Source organism: Poecilia mexicana, unplaced genomic scaffold (assembly GCF_051168715.1).
Source record: "Poecilia mexicana isolate PSO_F unplaced genomic scaffold, ASM5116871v1 scaffold_16, whole genome shotgun sequence".
Taxonomy (NCBI): Eukaryota; Metazoa; Chordata; class Actinopteri; order Cyprinodontiformes; family Poeciliidae; genus Poecilia; species Poecilia mexicana.
The window spans coordinates 21,212,496-21,236,893 of NW_028263385.1; the positions used below are offsets into that span (position 1 = coordinate 21,212,496).

The following is a 24,398-nucleotide window of genomic DNA, read 5'->3' on the forward strand; positions in this document are numbered from 1 at the left end:
AGAAAGTACACTATAGCTCCTCTGATTCTGAGCCATTCAGTGCTTTAACCTTGATGACAATTTGTTTCATTCAAGTCTTTACTCCAGCCTCGCTGCAACTGTTAACACCTACTGATCTCAAAGAGTTTGCTTTGCAGCAGCTGCATGCATCTCAGCTCCTCCTCCCACACAAACACAATCGCAATCCAATAACTGTACCGCTACACGGTACACAAGAAACTAAAGCCATGTCCTGTACAGTAAAAATACATTTAAACTATTCGCAGTGCTGGTGTTCTGTATAATTGAAATACAACTGGAGACCATATAAAAAATCACACACCACTTTGACTCCGAGTGCATCTCGGTCTGGTGGAGAAAGCTTTTAGGGTCTGCACCATTAGGTTCCTGTTAGTCACTGAAAGGACTTCCAGCTATGTGGTTTAAATTGTCTCTCAAACTTAGAACATGGCATCTCATTCATCTGCACTTGAAAGTCACCAAATATTTAAATTTGTACAATGCAGAGAAAAACTTTCAGATTTATCAAAGATAACCTGAATAAATACAAATGATTCATTTTAAGTTTGTGATTCCCAGACTTTTTCTGCTGGGTCCCCCCCCCACTTTTGGTTATCGAGAAAATGTTCAAAACAAAATGTTTCATTGCTTGTAGTATTTTCTGTTGCTCCTGCAATTAAATCCATTTCAAATATTTACCACATTTATATCTAAATGCAAATTACCATGTTTTCTTTCTGGCAAATGAAACAGATTTGACTTTTACAGCTCCAAATGCATTTGAAAGACTTTTATTCTACATTTCTTTATAATATCCAGTGGAGATGCTGAAGGGAAAGAAGTCAGACAAACATTAATATGCCATCACTTGTCATTGTTTATTTTCTTTATAGTCCATTACTGTATATTATGCACCATACAACATACCATTACATTTTTATAGAAACATGCAAATGCAAAAGGCTCTACAGAGAACTTTATATTCAGCAAGTTTTCACTTCAAAAGAGACACTTTCACTTTGTTGACCAGCACACCAAGTTACCCTTAATTGCAAACATCTTACACCAGCGAACACAAGCCTAGTACTACCTTAGAAATCCAGTTTCAAGTCAGAGAGTCTAATTTGTCATAAAGTTCATTCTGTTATTTAAGGTTTAGGTTAAACTTGATGCATGAAAAAGTAACGAGATTATGTGGATAACATTCCACTATTATCAGAAGTACACCATACAGTCAGCGTTTCATAAGAGGAATTTGTTACGGAGGTTTTTCTAAGGTTTTGGTTTCACTCCCAGACATAAAGCCAGCTCATTTTTCTGAATCTTGCCATCCTTGTTGACGTCGCAGTGACGCAACAGAACAGCTCGCAGTTTGTCAAGATCGGGACCCGTCAGGTTGGGCTGCAGTAGACAGAAGGCAAGAAGTAGAGCACTGATGAGTGAGTGAGAGATTAATAATGGAGGAAAAATGTTTTACTGTTTTTAGCTTTTCATCAGGCGGTTAATCACATTATACCCTCAAAATTAAGAGGAAATTAAGGTGCAACAGCAGACCCCAGGTTGTCGAGAAGTGACGCAGAATCGAAAAAATGGAGTGATATACTTGCATACACATCAGGAAATGTCTTAGAAAATGCCAATAGAATAGTTTAAAATGGTTTTACAAAATTTTACAGAGGAAAAAGAATAACTAGGACTCCTACCCTGACAAGCTCCATCATGTCTTTGACGAAACCATCCACCTCAGGACCTTCCAGGGCTCCGGTCTTACTCTGGAGATGGATAACCAGAGGGAGGGAACATGAGCAGACAGAAGAAAACCGAAATACGGCACAGTGGCAGAATAATATCGCATCAAAAATATAATTATAGGCTTTTCCAAAATCCCAGAGAACTTCAGTATCATTTTTCCATGCAGAATTGTAAAAAACAAACTAAGGAAAACAAAAAAACATATTGTAATAAAACTATTATGCTTGTATTGAAACAGGTTTTCAAAGACCTTAAAAAACTAAAAATAAGTTTTCCCAAAGACTCGGTCTAAACAAATTTCTCTGTGTGAAACATCTCAAACCTGTAGAAAATTGTGTCTCTTTATGGCAACGGTTCAGGTATGCAGTACTTGTTCTCCAGCTAAACTCAGATCAGACTTTTGTCCATTCACACTTTTCCTAGAGTTTGATAAATCAGATCATACAAGCATAAAAACGAAGATGCAAGTCTCTCACACTCTGCATTCTGCTAACATTAATTGCATTGGTTCCTGCTATTCTGAACATCGTCTCTGTCAAAGCCAGCAGGTTCAGTAACAAAACTGGTGGCCTTGAAGATTTTCATTCAGAGATTAAATGGTGGATGAGCAGAAAAGGTTCTCAGGCATTTGGTTTCACAATCGAAACGTGAGCCTGTTCAAGAGTTTTGATTTTACATGATATAATGAACCAGAGCATGACTTCATTACATTTTAGCCGTTTTATCTTATTACGTTTTCTCACGCAAAATTAAAGTAGATTCATTTCCTCCGTCCTGTACTTAATGTTACAAAAAATCCATCTGTAAGATGTACATTTACATTTTTTCCTTTCATTATTTGTTGCATAACCTAAACACATAAAAGTGATGATTTTGCAGAAGATAATTTCCCACAGAGGGACTTACAACATCATAGTGGTCAAAGATCTTCTCAAAGTCCCTCTTCCTCTCCTCTTTACTGGAAGCCTTAAAGAAAATTAGAACACGTCTTTAATCAAACAAATATGAACGTAAAACTAGATAGTTAGGTTTATTTTATTGCTTCATTGGTTTTTAAAGGGGCTGTATTAAGTAAAGGCAACTTTTTTGAGGTGTAGAATAATGTTATAATGTCACTCCCTCATCAAAACATACCTGGAGTGTTGCTCTGATTCTCTCATGGATGTTTGAGAAATCCTTTAATCTCCCCTGTTAGCCAGAGGAGCAGCAGGCATTCATTTAAATATGAATGTAAAACTAGATAGTTGGGTTTATTTTATTGCTTCATTGGTTTTTAAAAGGGGCTGTATTAAGTAAAGGCAACTTTTTTGAGGTGTAGAATAATGTTATAATGTCACTCCCTCATCAAAACATACCTGGAGCATTGCTCTGATTCTCTCATGGATGTTTGAGAAATCCTTTAATCTCCCCTGTTAGCCAGAGGAGCAGCAGGGTAAACAGTTATGGGTTCAGAAAACAAGTAGTGAAACCGAGCGTTGCTTTCAAAAAACAACATTTGGTCACACCACAGAGTGCTGATCCCAGAGTCTCCAAGCCGAGCTTCTACCTCTCAGAGCACACCTCCCCTGCGATTACTCCACATTGCTCCTTCAGACTAGCCAGCAGCAATTAGCAAACATCTGGTGGAATCTGCTGAGTTCATCATACAAGCTACTTCTCACTGAAACGCTGGTCAAAAACGTTTTGATGGTATTCCTGATAGTGTCCCTTGATAGAAGAATATTGTGGTCTGGCAGTGTGGGAAAGAGCAAGAGCTTCTTAAAGAAACAGAGGCTCAATTCCAAGGCGTTAAAATGTGAAGTCAAATTTCTTTTAACTTAAGTTTGATATAAAAAGCATTTTTACAATAACTGAAAAAATACTTTTTGTTTTCAGCAATGCCATTTTTTCAGCAATGGCATTGCACAATCAATGCCATTTCATAGCATTGACTGTGCTATAAAATGGCAGCATGTGCAACGAAAATACATAATACCGCCCCTTTAAAAAGACTAAGATACTTACATCCATCTGGAACTGAAGCAGGAAGTTCTCTTCCAAAGCCAAGATCCTTCAGCATAAACCCAAGTATTAATTGAATTAATCATAACAGGAAATTAAACCAACACTGTTATGTTTTAGAAAGCTTTCTGTTGTCAGCTTCTAGCACAAAATCTTTGCAGAAATGTACCTGGCTAAATCATTGAGATCCAAACGGCCATCCTTGTTTTTGTCAAATACTTTCATCTGAAAAGAAAGGATTTGTTCATTTTCATAAGCACAGGAAATTCACCTCTGCTATACCTCTGCTCAGTTTTATAGACTGTTACAAAATGTAAATGTATAAAATCAGAAAACTAATTTCAAATGTTGAGTCTCTCCAAAAATTAATAAAATTGATTATACCAACAGTAATTGTGAAAAAAAAAAGTTTGATGTTTTTAATTCCCTTTTTGGTTTTTATACAAGATAATCCAAAACAGCAAGATTCAACTCTAACAGGAGGATGTACATTTGAGTTTGTAGAATAATATCTTTGCATAATGAGAGATGTTCTCATCTCTGAAAATATGCTCAGTCAAAAAGATGAACAATAATTGCACTAACTAAACAAATAAAACAAATACTGCCTGACATACAGTGTTAAAATTAATAATTCATTTGAATAAAACAATGTTGTATAGCTTTTTGACTTGGACAATCAGCCAAGTTTTAAAAAAGTGTGACTAAGTCTTGAGACTGAGGCAGTTTTTTTTTTTTATACCATTGCGTCGGTGTATTCTTCCAGTTTATCAGGGGACACTTCTTTGTGGTGCTGCTGAAATAAATCTTTCAAAAAGGCCTGGGAGAAGAAAAACCACAAAGAAAAAAAAACATTTTCAATCATTGAGCTCGATTCCCTGCAGAAGCAACAGTTACAGTTACTCTCAGATCGTTGCTGTTTTTTCTATTCGACATTAACAAACATACTTTTTCCCTTCCATAATCAATACATTAAAAAGGTGTACAACTTAAATATTTAATGTACATTTTAGCATTACTACAATTAGCCTCGGCTAATTGCTTCCTGGCATTCATTACTAGTAGGAAGTTGGAAGTTATTTTAGACCAAGACCTATTCAAGCATGTGCCTACAAAACATATATACACACATGAAATAATTTTAACTGTGCAACTTTACCCATTGTGGGAAAATCATTTCCAAAAATGCTGTAAGTACTGTATTTTCAACTATTCATGTTCTTAAGAAAATGTTGAAATAAGCTGCATCATATCTAAGATACAAAAAAAAAATGCTAGTCTTTGATGAGTCTCACCTTCAGCTCCTGAGCTGATATGTAGCCGCTGCAGTCGATGTCATACTTCCTCCATATCTGCAGTGGACACAGCAACACAAATCAAAAAATGTTATTTATAGCAATAAGAAATTATTTCAGCCAGTGAAGTAATTCCAGTCCTTTTTAAGTTAAGAATGACAGCTCAGTTGCATTGTGAAAAAAAACAAAAGACAATTCTCAATCAGCGAGTTTAAGCTCCAGTTAATGATGTATGTGTCAGAAGAGGTCAACATATTGAACACAACCATAAAATAATATTACCGACTTGAATATATAGTCTGACCATTGGAAAAAAGTTAGACAAAATGCAATGTTGACCACACACAATGAAACTTTTCATTTTTGTGCACACAGTCCTAGCCAAAATGTTCAGAGTCTGGGTTCCCAAATTTCACAATCAAAAGTCCAGATGATTCCTATGAAAGGCTGAAGGTCGGAAACTGACAGTACTAAGCAAAGAAATGAGCTACATTTAAAGTCGAACCAAACTAAGGTAAAAAAATAAATGAAATAAAAAATGTTTGGAAAATAGCATGTGCCCAGAGTTATATCAGTGTTCTTCAACCCTGGTCCTCAAGCCCTGCATGTTTTAGATGTTTACTGCTTTAAGACGCCTGATTCAGCAGATCAACAAAAGCCTGTTAATAAGCCATCAGTTGAAATTAAGTTTACTGACGCATAAAAAGCTACATACAGTCTAGAATGAAAAATGACAAGTCTCCATTCAATGAACTGTCAAAACCTGTTAGACTGTACTGATTATTTATTCACAAATTCAGTTTTATGCATTCTTACCCTTTTCAGAATTCAGTTGTTTACAAAGCAAATTTCTAATCATCTAGACATTTCTTCAAGACAATGACTCAGTGATTCTTGAGAATAGGGACAAAATGGGTTTTAATTTTCCCATATATTATTATTATTATTATTATTATTATTATTATTATTATTATTATTATTTCTCAACCTTATGTATGCAAATAGGACAAATTATGTTTTGGATATGTAAAGATGCTAAGGTGCAGGCTCCCAGTTGCAACATCTTTTTTTAATTACATTTTTAATCGACTTGACCCAGAACTTTGTCATCACCATCTGACAAAAATAAATATAAAATTATTTTTAAAATACCCTATTAGTGATATTTTTACTCATTTTTACAGACAAATGCTTCTCAAGAAACAAAAAAAAAATTATTTAAAACAAAAAACAACAAAAAGTCCATCTGACAGAGTTGACAGTGCATGACGGAACTGAAAGTGGTGACAAAGTAGTGAGTAAAAAGAAATACTTGATACATGTGCAGTAATGCAATTTATGTAAAATGTATTAAAATGAATTAGTTGCACATTTAAGTGAGATTTGACAACAATTTCACTGAAAGAGTCACAAAAACTCTGACGGAGTTGACATCTGACGGAGTTGACAAAATGCCAAACTACCTCAATTTATATGATGTTATTCTGAAGGAGGCCATATTGTAGCTCATCAGGTCCATGAAATCTTTACAGTATACTAAAATTAAGCTTTTATTTCATCAAAGTTTTGTAAATTATCAGTTATGGAGTTGACACATCATGGTTGTGACAAGCAACTTAGGAATAAAACAGAAGAAAAAACTAAAGAATAACTTAAACTAACCAGAGCTAACTAGCCCTCTTAGCAAAGGAAGAGAAAAGACGACGTCCTGGGGTCCTCAGAAGTTCTGGTGCCCCCCAATAATGCCTGATTTTTTTTTTTTTTTTACATTCTTTTCATGTCTGACGGTGTTGACAAAAACTAGGGACAAATTTCAATGGAATTGGAAAATATATAAAAATGATTTTTAATTCAATTTATTGATACTTTTATAATTATTTATATGACTACTTATACTTAATTGTGATAATATATAATTTTGGTATTTCTTTAATTGTTTTAAACTATTATAATGTGTTGAGTTCTGCTCCTGGACAAGGGATTTTACAGGTATCATCCACTGACTACAATGTTTAAAATAAAAAAATATTCAGGAAAATATACATTGTTGTGCTCACATGACCCAGGTTAGTTTAGTCAGATATTTGAAAAAATTATATTTTGTGTATATTTTATTCAAATTTTGTGCTTTATCCATAGGACCTGTTTTGTCCCTATTCTCAAGAATCACTGGACTAATTGTACATGCCATAGAGTCCAGGTCCAAGTATACGCTTTAAGGAAGGCTGGTTTATGTGGCAATACTTTGTATGCTGCCTGGACCACGATGATATTATAAAGCAACTGAAATAACTTTTAAGGCAAAGGTGGAGCGATGCACTCGTACTGTCTTTTCTGGTCAACAGGAGAACAGCACCATTTATTATAGGCATGACTGAATAAAGTCATTTTACAGAGACTTCACATCGATCTAGGCAAGATAACTTCATGGATGTTTCAAGTAAATGTATTTTTAAAGGTTAGATGCTGTTGATGGGTACCAGACCAAGAAACCTATCGAAGTAATCTACCTCGTCATTGAGCAACATCGTTTTCATGTTTATGTAAATGTGTGCATCTTCACCTTCATAAAATCAACGCTGTTGTCCAGTAGAGCTTCTCTTCTGAAAACTAACAGGAAGTTTTCTTCTTCAGGCAAAATCATGTTGGCCAGCTAGAAAACAAGACAGCAAGCAGAGATCTCGGTGAAAAGATGCACATAGTGTTGGCTTTTACAAGTCTCTACAAGTTCAATTTTATCTTTTAATCTTGGTAAGATATAGGTAGTCTTACTTAAAACCATTTCCTGCTAAAAAAAATGCCTCAACAAAAACTCTGCAGTCACATTGAGACATCTTTCTATAACTGGTGCACCCCACAGAAGAAATAAATTCTCATGTATTCAATTTTCTTTCCTTTATTTAACCAGAAAAAACAAGAGGGAAGAAATCTGCAACAACCTGGTTGCACAAAATGAAAACACATGCACAAGTTTAAAACATAATACAAAACAATTTAAAAGCTATGACACTGACTGATGGACTCATATTGCATGTTTTTTAAGAACCGCTCAAAAAAATTCCAGGGAAATAAGATCAGACATCTTTAGTTTAGGCTGGAGCTGATTCCATGATATATAGTGAATGCTTTTATTCCGTTTTTCTGTTCGAACACGTAGAACATGCAAAAGAAAAATGTTGGCACATAAAGATCGGGCAGGAACAGATCGTTGTTTAAGATAATTTAAGTAGGCTGGAGCCAAGCAGAGTTTCATGAATCAGTGGCATCAAGTGATTGTATCTCTGTAAGCTTAAAGGAAGCCATTCAACTTTTGATGTGTAAGATGTCTGCTACCTGTTACAAACCTTAAAGCACAATGGGAGACAGTATTCAAAGTATTGAAGACATCTGGTAATTCAGAAGGGGGAAAAGCTAAACATATCTTTAAAAGAGATAAACTCCGACTTGATTTTCTAAGCAGGACGCCATAAAGGAAGGATTTACAAACCCACCGCTGAACGACCTCTGCACCAGCTGACCTGGATCCGCTCCAGTTGTTAATGAGCCAGCTCTACATTAGTGGATTAAACTGTCCGATGAGAACGGTAATAAAGGATTCACCCCATCAGAAGACAAAGATGAAGCCATGACAAGGGCAACTCACCAACAGTGCTGTTTTCTGCAGAGGCATCCCTATAAGGCCTTTTCTACACATTAGATGTATTAACTATTTAAGCTCATTTTCTAAACAGATGACAGCTAAAGGCACAAAAGGTCTTCACCAAAAAAGTTAATAATCGGATTATTTTTCCAATTTGTGTTTTTGTAAATGATGACCAAGTCAGCACAGCTCTAAAATAAAACCAGAAAGTGGTTTCCACGGGCTTTGCTGGTAAAAATGCCTCCACCTGGCAGCTTTACATCACCACTGTGATGTGTTCAACAGGAGGACTGTTCACAATGTAGTCACATTTACTAAGTTTGACAAGAGTGGTCATCGTTAAACTTTTCTATACTCAATATGCTAGCTTTTACACTTCAATAACAGGGCAATAGCAGCTGAATGTAGTTCATTTCTCTTTCTGCTGATATACATGAACAGACACTGAAAGCATGCCAGCACTTTGTGCAACTATGACAGGATCTTGTGGCTTGCAGATAAAATTGTTGACTTCCTCTTTGACTTCTATGCATCTGTTAAGACGTCTTATTAAACAAGCCTTCAAGACTGCTAAACCTTTGGTACGCGCAGAATATCAAGTAGAAAAGTGACAACACTGGAGTTCACTTGTGGAAACAGTTTCACTTAAAGATGCATTTCAGCACAAGATGGTTTGTAAGAAAATACTGTAACAGGACATTGTGTAAGATAGAATGGTTGTAAATTTTGCTTACCAGTGGTCTAAACATCCTGTTTACACCAGCAGCTTTTCTTGTTTTCCAGAAAGCATTAGTAATCTGAGTCTTGCAGGTATTAATGTAAAAGTTTTGGTTGCCTTTAAGGATTATTGGTAAAATCTGAGGTTATTAGAATTTGTAATGTGCAGTTATTAAAATTGAAAAAAAAAACTTTATGCTGCACACAAATTATTTTGCTTTAGCTTTAAAGTTTATTGTGTTTTGTTAGGTTGAGTTTTGTTTGCAATTTAATAGTCACGGCCCAGGATGTTTCCAAAGGGTGCCAGTCATTTTGTGCCCCACTTTAATAAAAAATCAACCACCATGGGTAAAAAAAATTCTTGCATGTGAGATTTTGTTTCAAACAAATCAATTGTGCTTTCACAAAGAGTGATTTAAAGTAACATTCTACATTATGCTCAAATCCACTGCAGAACAAAAAGTGAGTATACAAATTCTACAAGCAGCGTTTCAATTTGAAAGTATTTTTGGGTCAGCTATGGAAAAACAATTCACAAAAATGTTTAGTCCTAACATCTTGTGTAAAGGTTTTTATTACATCCTAATTCCATTGACTGTGCTTCTGGTTAATGGTTGAGCCAAACTGACTCAAAATAGGAAACCTTGGCCCAAAACTGTCTACAGTCCTGTGAGGTGAATAGGTAAGAGGTCATCACAGCTGGTATGACTTTCTCCAAAATGGACAAGAATTGATGCATGATCAGAACAAAATTGTTGATTCTGTGGCAACCTGCTTCTTTCATATCAGTTTTCTCATAAAGACCAGAACTGCAAAAGCACAAAACAATGAGACCTTCGAGTTTCACTAGAACTGACTGACCCAAACACAGATCAGAACCACAATGAATTGAAGGTGAAATATAAAAGCTTTACTACATATCCTGTTAAACTAAATCCTACATGAAATTTGAGCATTCATATGCTCACATTTTAAAAGCACCCAGAAATAATTACTAAGAAAAACATGGTGACACACAGATATAAATAACAACTAGTTTATTTGCAGAGAGCAGAAGGATGTTGGTTGCACTGCTGAGGGAACGAAGAGGGAGTATCCTGCCTCCACGCTTAATAAGCTTGTTAAACCAAAAAATTCTAGCTTCAGCATTATGGGATAAAATGAAATAAATCTAACCAATCAATACATATACATAAAACTTCTAATGTAAATGAATTTAAAGTTACAATCATATATAACTACCGAGCTCCTCTAAGTAAGATCAGTGCAGGTAGATTTGAAATAGAGAGATTGTAGCCTGTTAAACATCTGAAACTGCTACAACAGCACTTGTTGGAACTGATTCTTGGCAGGAGCTGTGAGTTATGGATTCACAATCTGTTTTTTTCTTTTTTTTTTTAATAAAGAAAAAACATCAGATAGGCAGGGGCATACCATGTTGAGCTCACCGTCCCTGCTTCAACCACAATAAATCACTGCATGTAACAAGCCACTAATAGAAAATGCATATTGATTTCTTCCTTCAGTATTAGAGGAAGCCAAGGCCTTTGGTTCTGTGGGTGTAATTCATCAAAGGAGTGATCCCAATGAATAGTTTCTGTCCTCTGGTATAAGTAGTACACTTAATTACTTTGGAGAGGATTATGTTGTCTTAGACTATGAGATATCCTGATTAGCCAGACTGCAGCCTGGGATCAATGTGAAAATAATAAAGGCGACTTAAACCAGTAAGAATCAGTGAATTACTAGAGAAAACTGAAATAAGCTGCATTCAACTATTAAATGTGTATTTTATGAGTGAGGAACAATTGAGTTCTTTTCACCTTGGAGCTTTTGAGAACACAAGACGGTTTGGACGGCAGTTCTTTCGTATGTTGCACAATGTTGGTGTTAATTTTAAATGGTTTTGAGAGAAAGGTGGTTGATTGAAAAGGAATGAGGCTGAAGACAGATGATGCTGCTGTAGTGTAAAGAGGAAGTAGGCTCAAAGCAAGCAGCTTTTAAATGTGTCATGTCTGACGACAAACGTGACAAATGTTGTGTTGAGAGGAAGCTGAAGTTACAGAAAAGAGGGCCGCAGGATAATAGTAATTACATTTTAGAGTAACTAAAAACAGTTTTAAAATGTTCGCATAATACATATATATAGTGCTGTTTTTCAGCTTGTCCAGATCACAACCAGTCTCAAAGAGTTTCTGCTTACGTGGCCTTGTTGAGAAAACCTTTTTATTGTCAGGCCTGAAGCCAGATGCCACACTGAACAGCCTTCATAACATACTTGGAATAAGATATGTGCAATTAGAAATGATTCAGCTGCAATTCTTACAGGAGCTGAGAAAATCATTGTAAAACAGTTATTAAACTTTTGATGATTTGAAAAGATAAGGTCAGAAATATGTAGTGTAATCAGATAAGCTGATTAACACTGATCATCTTATCTCACCTGGTCAGGATAAAAAAAAAAAAAAAACCAACAATAAGCACGAGAACATCAGTCTGGATCACAGAGCAACAGGAGAATATGGCCTGGCCCAATGAATGAGGAACAAGTGGGACCAGGATGGATTATGAGAAGAAGACAAGCTGATAGAGAGCTAGTCTATATCAGCTTGTACAACATCTTGGACAATGTAATGCTGGCCGTCATTCGTCTTTTATCATCTAATTATAATCGGTCCTATTTCAAACAAACCTGTGCCCAAACCCTCCATGCTGCCATTCATTTTTGTTTAACTGAAGCAGCATTCTGTTAGAAATATCTTTAAATTGGTTTATGACTAATATAAATGAGGCATGAGCAATCGTACCTCTTGAATCTGTAGTTTACCATCAGCAGTCACATCATAGGCGGACATGAACCTCTGCTTCAGTCTCTGAACTCTCTCCTCGGTGGCTTTCTCCTGTGAAAAAAACCCCAGCAAAATTGATAAATTAATCAGGGTAAATAAAGTCTGATTTTGAAGGAAATGCAACACAAAAATTTTAAATGTAAAGAATATAAAGAACCAGACTACATAATCGCCCCTCCCCCCCAAAAAAAAAACAAAAAACAAAACAAAAAAAAAAAACAAGTCTACCTCTCCAGCTTAGTCACATTTGTTTTTGGTATCGTCTCCATGGATACACCTTTAATCTAAGACTTTCTCCTCCCTCAAGTTCTGCTTTTTGAACTCAAGCAAACTAACAGGGTTTATGGCACTTGACCTTAGCCATGTCGTCCAATAACAGAAGTTGTTTGACATATCCAATAAAGCAGAAACCCTTCATTGACTATTTGGCTCTCTGCAAATCAACTGTCCCAAATTGACTGCATACTTTGTGAGATGTAGAAATCGGTCAGTAGCATTTTTAAAGGATGTCACTGTGAGGGTTATCTGCAAACAAAAGACCTACTCTTTTGTGAAGCGCTGCAGATAAAGAGGTAAGACTGACAGCAGCACTTCAGCTCCCATGTGACCCTCTGGTCTCATATATATATATATATATATATATATATATATATATATATATTTGTGTATTTTTCCAAATATTCTATAAAACTAATATCAATTTAGGTTCCAGTCACATCTGAAGGCAATTATACTTTCAGGTTCTGAAATTATTCTACTTAGCAACCAACTTTCTAAATTGTACACTCTAATTTCCAGTCACCTTCCTGTAGCTATGGAAACCTGTTGATCCATGGTGCTTAAACCTGAATGATCGCTTTGTGCGGGGCAGAGGAGACACAGTCTGCAGACCATAAGGGGCCACAGAGTTATCACGAATCGAGATCAAGAGACACACACTATAACAGTCACTCAGATAATGACAATGAAAACAAAGACAAGCATAACATCTGGCTGCTGACAGGTCTCAGATAAATACAACATATATGACAAAAAAAAATTACACATCATGTGGTTTACTACTTCCCCAAACCACCTGCAACATTATGAAGACATTTTGTTTAAACCGAATGATTTTAACATAATTTAGATGCCCTGATACAAATTTCCTGTCATGCCATGGCAACATGACAAATTACTTTATATTTTAGCCTTGGTTCGAAAGAAAATATAAATAATTCACAGTCATGATGTGTTCAGCTTAAAAGGATGCAAACTGTAACCTAATACAGTATTTTACTGTTTGTTTTTTTCTGTTTTTGCATCCAAACTGACTCCATTTCAAATTTCAAAACACATTAACTTGTCAAATCAGAACGTTACAATTAAGAGGCTTTTTTTTTTTTTTTTTTAAATCATAAATCACTGAAACTGACTTGTTTATATGGTATACAGTTTGCTGAGTTATTTAATGTCTCTTCACACCTGACATGTTTTTTCTTCGTCAGAGGTGTCACAGCTGTTCCCTATTTCTGTTCATACATCCTTTTGGTTATACAAAAATATGTGTGTGTAATTTAACCTGACAAAATGTTAACTCCACATCAGATCAAATTTCAAAATTACTGATACGGCGGTATAGTACAATGAACAGAAACTGATTATATTGGAGTTAAAAAAAAGAAAAAAAGAAAGAAAGCTGACAAACCACAGTAACAAATGGCAACAAGAAGATGCACAACAGTAAATGGCAGCCAGAGCAGATGGGACGGATGTGCAGTGTCTTTGTAGCTCGACAGAAATCCATTGAACATCATCCGTCCTGAGGGCATTAGTGGCGGAGAGCAAACATCAGAAAAGAAGAGAGTAATATAAGTGTGGTAATCTGTTTGTTTTAGTGAAACCCAATTAGTATCCAAGGGAGTCTGCTCAGAACGCTGAAGAACAACAGGCAGTGGATGTATGCTTATTGGAGTTTCCATTAAAACTGGGCCGGGAAAGGGCTCGGCCATTACTCAGCTTAACCACATTTAACTTTGCTCTGCAAACATGATGTGCCATTAGTGAACGTGGTCAACAGGCTCTTTTTCCTCCATCTCTGTTTGGAACTGTATCGACTTAGATTGTTCTTTGATAGTTTTCAGGTGTTTTTAAATGTAATGTCCAGCATCACTACTGAGACCTCGCCCATTCAGACGGCTGCAAACATCTCTGGCTACCCAGACAGCAGAGGTCTATCATTTTTGCTCATTTCAAGGTTTTTTTTTCTTTTTTTTATCCCCCAGTAAATGATGCTAAGCCAAAATTTTCTCACATGTGCTCCATAAAGATATGAACCCTATTAACCTTTCAAATATGGACAATTTTATAGACAATTAACAGCACCACACTGCTGCTGCTTTTAGGTTGTACAATTAGAAACATGTGCAGCTGATGCCACAATCTGTTGCCTACTGTCTGTGAAAGTGTATTTATAAATTAGTGGCATATTTCTACAGATAAAACATTCACTCACCTGTGGCCCCAGTCTTTTCATCATGTGCCGGAAAAAGTCATCCAGCTCTTTACCCTCAATGTAGCCATTATCTACAAACACAAGAACAAAAATCAAACAGTTGGGATGTATAGCAGGTTTTTTTCTTTGTGTATAAAAAGTAGATTCATAAACGATTTTCCAATAATAACCCATAAATAAAATCTACTTATTCTCTTACTTGTTCAGTGCACACCTATTTATAGCATCACAGTTGATTCTGCATCCATGATATAAGCAAACCATCTAAGGTTTAATAATGCAAGAGCCAGCAAAATTGTCAAATCTGAAAATGCTTTATATTAAACAACAATGTCTATTAATAGGCAAAGAATAGCAAGATGACATGAAATGTCCTCACCGTCTGCATCAAAGTGTTGCCAGATTTCCAAGAAACCTGCTGCATCCAGGTTGTCAAAAGAGCTCTCCATCTTTCCAAAGAAAAGGAAGCTTGAAACTTCTACACGTAAAAACAAGGACGTCTGCAGAGATGAACTGTGCTGCACTCCTCAGCCGTCTGCTTGCTTGACATATGCTCTCTCAACTAAAAAAAAAAAAACACACCTCCTTCTTCTGTATGTCACCAAGTCAGTCTGTTAATGTGGGATTTTACAGTGCAAAACACATGCGCCATCCAGTGGAGGTCTTGCTACACTGCAAAGCAAAAAATAAGTTCTCGTAAGAGGCTGACTGGAAATGTGCCAAATGAGACCAATGAAAACGTGAAGCAGAATGCAAAATAATTTTAATCAGTATTAATAGTTGCATAAAAACTCCCAACACGAGGATGATTAAAACATGCCAAGTCATGACAGAATAAGAATCAATTTAATTAAATAGATGACCAAACATTCACTTTCTATCATGTAGTCCCAGGTAAAGTTTGTTTCATTTTCTAAAACATGTTCAAAGTGACAGCAAACATAAAAATCGAGAAAGAACATCAGCCTTCAGTCGCTTTATTTTATTTCAAATAAGTTACAAACAGATCCCTAGTATAGTAGTGCACTTAGTACCAAAACAACAGAGGATTTCATGTTTTCACATAGGCGTGTGAATGTGTTACATGTGCTTACGTTACACACACATAAACACACGGGGCCCTACGTGTAAGAAAGCACATATGTACATACAGAAAAACTCACAGCCACATCATGCAGTCACACACAGACTGGCACGTCTAGACCGAGTGCTACCGAGTACTGGCATGTTTGTACACTGAACAGCAACAGAAAGAACCAGATGCTCATGTTGTTGAATAATTCTCAACTTATTTTCAGTCTCCATCGCAATGCAACAGGAACTCTGCTGCATTGTGCTGCTGCTACGCCAAAAAGAAAAGCTCAGAAATGGCAACTGCACACAGCCACATATGAGTGGATTAAATTTAAACATGCAATGTAGAAGCATCCTGTCATTTTTAGTGTCCAGAGACACTTCAGAGACAAAAAAAGATGATTCTGTAGTCATGTACATCCACGACAGGTTGACTATATACACCAAAAATAATATCTGTAAACCGTGAAGAGTGACAAGAAAAGGTCAACCCCACTGTAACGCCATAAAAGGACATCATCAGACACCACATTGTGGGAAAGGTGCACTGGTCAGAGCTCTGGCCCCGACTTCAATATGAATCTTTTAAAGTGAAAAATAAAAAAATAAAATAGGCTGCACAAACAAATCCAACACTTACTAATGAAATTTGGTGATTTAAAGCAAAATTTGTGATCTGGGATAACACTTTCTTTGTTCTTCTTTTGCAAATTTTCAAGCAAAACTAATAGGAATGAAAAAACTTTCTTGAAACTTAGACAAAGTAGGATTTAGATTCTGGATCCTGTTTCAAGTCTTTTTGTCAGGTTTTAAACTGGACTTGGGTTCTGCCAGTAATCAAAAAAAACATTCAATTCAATAAAATGCAAGTTTTAATTTGATAAATCAAAGATTGCCGCTCTGAAAAAGTCACTCTGTCGTTTTCTGAAATTTCGGATTTTATCAAACTTTTTCTGTCCATTTTCCAGATTTACCCAGACATGGACAGTGAATAAAATCTGATTCAAGCTGCATATTTAAGGGTCCTGTACACTTTGCTGCATGCAGTGGCCTTCACACAGTGGCAGAATGCTGACACAAAAAATATACAGCCGTGTGTCCTGGAAGTCTGGCATCATATTTCATTAATCTATGTTTTTTGTTTGCTTTGTTTTGTTTTTTTATCCCAGCAACAATTATGTTTTCTTGTTTCTACTGTGACAACAGTCATAGAAAATTGAGAATTACCCCAACACAATCATGACATAGCAGAACAGAAATATAGCGATCATCCCATATTGCGTTTGCATGGCATGGAGATATTTGAGAAAACAATCAAATATTTAAATTGTAAACAGTGTACTGTTAATCATCATTCATTTACACTAGAGTTTTTTTTTATTACACAAATTCATTTTCATAATTAGTCAAACTCTACAGCAGTGTGAAACAGGTATGTCGACTTAAAACCAAAACAGAAGAATCGGCCCGACGGCCAAGTTGATGCCACACAATTAATATACACCCACCGACAGTTCACTTTCACCCCACACAGTGCATTATTGTTTTTTAAACAAGCAGTACAGTTACCGCCCTTATTCTGTGCATTTCTTAATTCCTAGGCATAAAGGAGAATTAAGAACATTTTCAAATCGCTAATCAAACGAAGAAAAACGAGGCAGACTTTTAAAAAAAAAACAAAAAACAAACTTGTGTGCTGGAGTTCCTTCAGTGTTTTTGCTTATACACAAAGAACTAAGACTGTCTCGAACTGTCTTTCTATTGAGATTTCCTTGTGGTCACTGGACATGTAGAGCACTAGCATAGTCTTAATGAATGGGATTCAAGTCTTTCTAGGAGCAATTCAAATTCTCAATGTTATTTATTTGCAAAAATAACAACAACAAAAAAAGTTCAAAACTTCTTTTAAGAAATTACACTACAGATATGCTCCAGAAAGAACCAAACATAGCTCTCTATTGCACTTTAATTATATTCCCAAAGCTCCTCTCCCAAATTAAGAAAAAAAAAAAATTTTCCACAGTGTTTGAATATAAAAGAGCAATTATTTAACAGTGCTGAAGCCATACGCTGATTATCAGTAAAGACAAAGTGTGCCACAGTCCTCTCAAAGCAGTAACACATCATATGGCCACTCCAGCTTTCACATGGAGTATTACACACTGTTGCTTAGTGTGCATCAGTCTGCAGCTGTTGCACTTGTAAAGTAAACCACACATCTCTGATCTGCGTCTTTGCTGAGACACTCAGCTGAAACCTGCTTGTTCCTGTAAATAATAACTAAAGAACGAAATTGCATAACATTTTCAGTCACTTTGAATCCTATTTAGTAGCACGTGCAGAAAAACCAGTGTTATAAAATCCATCAAAAATATATCAGAGACGGTCCTGATTTGCTAATATGTTTTGGCTTCAAGTACAGTGAAGTGGTATGGCGGTCATTGTTGCGTTTGGTCCCTGGGTGTCGAGCTGTGGCAGCAAGCCGTAGAAAACAGTAGTTAGTTGTAATCGCGCCCTCTCAAAGCAGCCTGCTTTATTTTTAGAGATGTCAAACTTTGACTCCACTTCGTGATTTATTATTTACGGTCTAAATGAGTAGGACCAAACCCTGATGATTCATCTGCTCAGACCCTGAAGAGTTAGTAAGAAAAGTGAGGATGAGCAAGGCTGACAGCACATCTGGAGAAAAATACTGTTTGGATCGAGGAAGCTCTCACGAGACGAAGCACAGTTTTGGTTTTTTGCTTTGGAGGCGTACTGCGTCCACTGCGGTCATGTCCGTCATGCATTAAGGTCAAAACTGTGTTTCTACTTCTCATGCCTACCAGGTCTGACATGTACTTTGTGGTCAAACTGGACCTGCAGGTATGAATCATATTGTAAAAAATAAACCATGGGAGATTTGTTCCCTTGGAGTTAGTTTTCTATAAAGGAGCCTGAGACTTGGTGAGTGGCTCATATTAGTATAAAGTCCTTGTCTGCCTCTTCCCCCGAGTCCGAGGACTTCTTTCTGGTTGCTTTGCTTTTGTCTGTGTTTGCACAGTTGTCCTTGGTTTTGAAGGAGCCTGGGTCATCAGCGTTGGTGCAGCGAGGGCTGGATCTCTGAGCAGCGTCTGACGCTGACTTCACTGAAAACAAGAGACACAATAAAACAACATTAATAATGTAACTGGAACAAATGGAAAAGAAAAGAAAAATAAGCCAAAAGCACATAAATTTAAATAGATATTTTTGCCATATTTCTATGACCTATCCTCAGGAGATTTATTTACCATGTCATAAACTCGACTCTATTCTTTAGTAAAAGACAAGAGGAGAAAATGGGAGAAAAAAAATCAAGGATTGAAATTTGATGATTCTTCCCGTCACTGTGGTCGATTGAAAGAAACCCAAACATCTCTCTTTAATGTTGGTCTTTGTTAAACAAATAAATGCAGTAATTGAAATCTTATAGTCATTTGTGTTTTCCAACTAAAAAGAACTGTCAATAATTGTGTGTACCTCAGTAGATGATCTATATTCTGATCTGCTTCATTCATGTTTTACAGAGCGAAAGCTTTCATTCACGGAAAAACCTTTTAGATTTTAGTTAACAAGTGAAACAACAAAATGTTATCATCAGGCTTCAAGGTTTAAAATTTGCTAATTATTTTTGCAAGGCGTTCTTTTTCTTACTATCGACTTGAATGCAAGGTTGAACAGTCTGTAAAAACTGATTTTAAGGATTGCTCGATACAAAAAGAGACAGTAAAAAAAATAAATACATACTTTGCATGTCTGATTTATGATGCGCAGCAGATAAAATACAGTTTCAATCAGCAACGCTCTTGGCCTGAATCTATCAGTCACATCTGTCACATGCTAGACACAGAGCAGCAACATGAGGTCACAGAGGAACTGAGTCTGTTAGATGAACACAGTTAAAACTGTTCATAAGGGGCTGCCAAGATTATTTAGCGTTTGAAAGTGAAAGTTTTCAGCTGATTTTGTGACTCACCTTCCTGAGGGCCTTTGTTGGTGGAAACTCCGGTCTGCAGAATGGGCTCCTTGTCTTTTTCTGACATTGTCCTTTTTAGGGTGGAGGGCAGAATTTTGGGAGATGCATGGCCGCTGCCGATGGGGGACGCTGAACTCTCATCTATGCGAAAAAACAGGCATGAAATATAACTTTGTAAAATTTGGCCGTTTTTAAAAAGTGATTCTAAAAGCTGCAGACAGCTTGTGCAGACTGCGCAGCATACCTGTGCTCCTGCCGCTGCTGGCCCTCGGCTTCTGGGGGATGGTGGGCCGTGCAGCCAGGGCTGGCTTTGCTCCTTGTGGCACTGGTGGCTTAGGGTTTACTGGTCCTGCAGGGGACGTTGAGGAAGACGTGGCTCTGAGGCGAGCGGAAGGTTCGGACTTGGCTTCACTACGGGGCGAGGACTTTTCTGCAGCAGCAGCATTGGCTTTGTTAGTGGGACAACTGGAAGTCTTGCTTTCAGTAGTTGAGGATTGGGACTTGGCTGTCAACAAATACAAATAGATAAAATAACTCTTTGAAATGACCACCAAAAACTATCTAAGTACAGTGCCTTGCAAAAGTTTTTTCTGAACGTTGCCTCATTTTATCCTTTTTAATCATAAATTTCTCCTTGTATCTTACCTGCTGCATTGCTGTCAGGCCTGTCAGGGCTGGAAGACTGCAAGACACACAAAGACAAAATATGGAATCACTGCCTGTTACAAACAGATGTAGCTATTTCTCTTTAACGCAGTTTTCTAAAAGAACACAAATGTACAGCTACATCCCAGAGGATAAATGACTGACGCAGTGAAACACCGAGGATGCAGCTCCTGCTTTCTACGACCTGCTTTGAGAAAACAGTGATCCCCCATTTCACCTGCACACACACCTGGAAACCTGCTAGAACAAGCAGAGGGTTGGAGCAGCTCTATGACTATTTATCTGCAGCCCAAAAATAGTAATGTTGCAAATGTGAAGCACATGCAGGGAATTACATTGGGACAATCTGCTGAGAATAAATAAATCATCGGGGGGGAAAAAAATGTCCTGCCCAAATGTAAAGTCAAATAAAAATATACAATTAGTGTAATTTTGCTGACAACAATTGGATTAGACATTCATTTTATTCAAAGGTTCTGATTGAAGTCAAGAGCGTTGTGTCACATAGAGAAATGCTGAGATCAAAGTTTTCCAGACCCAGATTTCTAGTTATTTTTATGTTCTCAAGGTGTTCAAACTAGAGTGTATAGAAAAAATGGATAAAAAGGGAAAATTCCTTGTAGAAAGTGAATGGATGGTTTTGTTATTCCCTAATCTACCACATGATTTTTTGTTCCAGCTGACGTTACTCACCTTGTATGCTCTCCTCTCATGTTTTGCTTTCATCTCTGCCAAGAGGCCACTTCCCATCATCTGCACTCCAGTGTACCTCTTCCCGCCTTGAGGACTTCCCCTGCCGTCCGAACCCTCCCAGGGTTCATCTATGGAGTCCGGAGTCCTCAGTTCTTCGGACCGGTCGGAGCTGCTGCTGTAGTCTGTGGGCTGTGAGCGGGTGGAGGAGTCTCTGGATTGGAGACAGACACCGTCAGAGGAGCTGAAACTGAGGCGTACGTTAGGCGTGATCGTGGGTTAGCTGTACCTCGACTTTGGTTCAGGAGGTGGGCTCCTGACTGCCACCTTTGGAGAGGAGGGCTCCTCTGGGATCGCAGAGGCTGCAGCAGAGGCTGCAGCAGAGGCTGCGGGCGCACCACAGGATGTTGGAGCTGCTTGACTTTTCTCTGACTTATCTGATTTGTCAGACTTATCAGACTTATCGGATTTGGAGGATCGCTTGATGAGATTCAGAAATCCTCCTTTACTCTTCTTCTTTTCTCCATCTTGAGATTCTGAGCTCTTCAAAGCCCGTCTTAAAGGAGGCAGTAGAGGAAGCATAGCATGTTAAAGTCAAAACTAAGCAGATGACCAAATGCAATATAAGAATATGTTCAAGTTTAACAAAATGGAAATGAGCTTATTTGGACTATTTTATCTGTCATTTTCTTTTTCAGTAGTTTCTCACTTTGAATCCATCTTGGTGACTTTCTTTGAAAAAAATTCATCCACTCCTTCATCCACTCTGCCCATGAGACCATTTTGTTCGCCCCCTTCTTGAGATGGAGTGTTGTTAATTTGCTGAAAGACAAAAAAACGAAACAAAGAAAAATCCAGTATCAACGATCTACTCTTTGCCTGTTTATTTCAGCACTCGCAAGTCCAAAAACTTAAATTATTGACGACTTAACTTTTGACTGGTAGTTAAGTCGCAATAGAGAAGCAATGTTTTACTTACAGCTACTTTACTAGAATGCATCTTTTTGTTCCTTCGCGGCCGTAGTTTGGTGAAATGCTGCAGTTTCTTCTCTTCCTCAGACGGCAGCTCTGCGATCGCTCCGGACGGACGCTGCTCCGCTTTGGGCCCACCCACAGATGGAGTGGGAGGAGTTTGGGACGAAGTGGAGGCGTCTTCCATGTAGATGGGAACATCCTCCAGGGCCTTGTCGAGATCAAACTCCATCTCTGCAGGTTTGGATTTTGATAAGATTCTCAAAACATGGACACATTCGTCGTTCCATTAACTTTAATAAGCTCACGCGCCAAAAACTTGGAACAAATAAAACATTCAGGAGCAAGAGAAGGACTGCTCGGAAGTTAAAATAAGCTCATTATGGGATTTGTAGCTATTGGCAGCACCAGCTCTGTGTCTAAGCTTATTTCAAAAAATGTTATTGATACATTAAATTGAGAACAAAACAACTTACCAAAGGCACGAGACACGGGTCGCAGCATTCTGCTGTGAATGCTTTTCCTTTTCGACTTAGGAGTCATCTGAAGAGAACAGCAGAAATTAGTCAGACATCTCAACTGCGGGGGGGGGAAAAAAGTTGTGGTTTTTAACAAGCAAGCATTTCTAGTACAATGCATGTGGAAGTCCAATAAGTTCACTGAGTTTGTGCAAATTAAAAATAAACCAAAAAACAACAAAAGCATGTATTATCATCCACCAAAACCCGGAGCTACAAACACGTCATCATGAACTTTCATTTACTTTGCAGACTGCGTGACGGTGTGTTGTAACATTCGGTCTTTTATTTGTATGACTGAAAGAGGTCAGAATATCATAATGTTTGCAAAACATTCCTCCCAAAAACTCTGAGCAGTTTTGCAGGTATTATAAAAAAAAAAACAAGCATAACTTCAAAAATACCAACAAAAGTCTGAAATTTCACAGTGTGTAAAATCTTAAAACACTAACAACTGGATAACATTGGAATAACTGAGCTGGGATATATCTCTGGATCATAACATGCACTCTGTTCATAGTGACTTCTTAATGCATCCCATTTTGATTCTGACCCACATTCACATAGTGACGACGACAAACGGTGCACTTTATGAAGCGGAACAGAGCAGCGTGACAAAAAATAAATAAAAAACAGTGCAGAGGTTTATGAAATCCATTATTCAACACGATGATAAGAAGAACAAAGTACCGTTAGTCAAATAAAGTGCATTTTCTGTACAGATTCTTAAGCAGATGAAACAGAGCGGCTTAGAAGCCACAGAGGACTGTCCAGCAAGCAAGCACATTGAAGAGAGGTGAAAAATAAAGTCAGACAAAAACGGGAGAGAAAGGAGTGTACAGCGGGGCAGTCCTGTGTTACTTACGCTGGTGCAGCACAGAGTCTCCAAGGAGCAAAGGTAGAAAGGGCAAGAAAGAACAGAAGAGAAGATTGAAGAGAAAATAACACACCATAAGGCTTAAGGAGGAAAATGGAAAAACTCATGCAGCGAGAGAAGTGGAAGAAGAGGAAGAAACAGGATCGAGAGCAGGGGTGAAAATACTTATGAGCAGAAGTGCTATAGAGAAACGACGGATGACTGGAGACTGTGCTGCACTAAGTCTTCCCTGTGAAGTGATTCAAATAGTTATTAAAATGCCACCAAAGTAAATTAGATAAAAATAAAAACGGCTCAAGATAAGAGTCGGATCGCTTCCTGAAAAATATTACAAAAAAAAAAAAACTTCAGAGGAAAAAACCATCAGGGTAGTAATAAAACCAAAGTATAAAATAAAAATGTTTTGACAGAGGTACACTGACACTTTAAAACTTTACACAATATAAAACAATTTGTTTGCACAAAGACGGTACAAAGAACAAAAGTGGATTTAATAAAATCCTCTGTGGCCAGTGCTGGCCAGTGTACTGGTTTAACCACAAAAAAAAAAAAAAGTGGTCACCTACCATACATGTTTCCAGATCCTCGAGCCTTTCTGCCTCTAGTATCTCAGCAGACGCTCGTTTAGGAATCTTCTCCTCAGGCACGTCCAGATCCACAGACTCCTGCTGCACCAAGCGGCGTCCTCGTTGCACCAGATGGTCTGCCTGATGAGACGAGTTATGGAAAAAAAAAAAAAAACAGAGAGAGGGTGAGACAGGGTTCGGCTTCCCCGAGCATGAATGACGCTAGCAAACATGAGGCGTTAACTTAAGAATCTCATCAACTTAACTCTGGATTTGTTTTGTTTTCATAT

General features: G+C 37.4%; 2 protein-coding genes across 2 annotated transcripts in view; both read right to left on the reverse strand.

Moving 5' to 3' along the window:
* Positions 1 to 859: 859 nt before the first annotated feature.
* LOC106931812 (secretagogin-like) lies at positions 860 to 15,322 on the reverse strand. The gene is made up of 11 exons (XM_015010164.2): positions 15,128 to 15,322; positions 14,749 to 14,819; positions 12,213 to 12,305; positions 7,612 to 7,701; positions 5,049 to 5,105; positions 4,496 to 4,573; positions 3,923 to 3,978; positions 3,757 to 3,802; positions 2,659 to 2,718; positions 1,704 to 1,772; positions 860 to 1,401 (listed from the first exon to the last, which is right to left on the reverse strand). The coding sequence occupies exons 1-11, from the start codon at positions 15,195 to 15,197 to the stop codon at positions 1,273 to 1,275; spliced, it is 819 nt and encodes a 272-aa protein (XP_014865650.1). The 5' UTR covers positions 15,198 to 15,322; the 3' UTR covers positions 860 to 1,272.
* Positions 15,323 to 15,709: 387 nt separating this feature from the next.
* Positions 15,710 to 24,398, reverse strand: part of LOC106931798 (F-actin-uncapping protein LRRC16A-like) — a 51,415-nt gene continuing 42,726 nt past the window's right edge. The window contains exons 29-38 of the mRNA XM_088014245.1: positions 24,109 to 24,249; positions 22,624 to 22,690; positions 22,155 to 22,381; positions 21,885 to 21,997; positions 21,465 to 21,731; positions 21,179 to 21,389; positions 20,465 to 20,501; positions 20,064 to 20,324; positions 19,820 to 19,960; positions 15,710 to 18,950 (exon numbers count right to left, since the gene is read on the reverse strand). Coding sequence (XP_087870371.1) covers positions 18,778 to 18,950; positions 19,820 to 19,960; positions 20,064 to 20,324; positions 20,465 to 20,501; positions 21,179 to 21,389; positions 21,465 to 21,731; positions 21,885 to 21,997; positions 22,155 to 22,381; positions 22,624 to 22,690; positions 24,109 to 24,249 — 1,638 coding nt within the window. The 3' untranslated portion in view covers positions 15,710 to 18,777. The remainder of the gene's footprint in view (positions 18,951 to 19,819; positions 19,961 to 20,063; positions 20,325 to 20,464; positions 20,502 to 21,178; positions 21,390 to 21,464; positions 21,732 to 21,884; positions 21,998 to 22,154; positions 22,382 to 22,623; positions 22,691 to 24,108; positions 24,250 to 24,398) is intronic.

What these genes read in the sequence shown, in the direction of transcription:
- LOC106931812 (XM_015010164.2), bottom strand. Translation starts at nt 15,197, where the DNA reads ATGGAGAGCTCTTTTGACAACCTGGATGCAGCAGGTTTCTTGGAAATC. An exon ending in GTAAACTACAGATTCAAGAG is followed by an intron (nt 7,702 to 12,212) that starts GTACGATTGCTC and finishes CTTGTTTTCTAG; the next exon opens with CTGGCCAACATGATTTTGCC. An exon ending in ACATGATGGAGCTTGTCAGG is followed by an intron (nt 1,402 to 1,703) that starts GTAGGAGTCCTA and finishes TGTCTACTGCAG; the next exon opens with CCCAACCTGACGGGTCCCGA.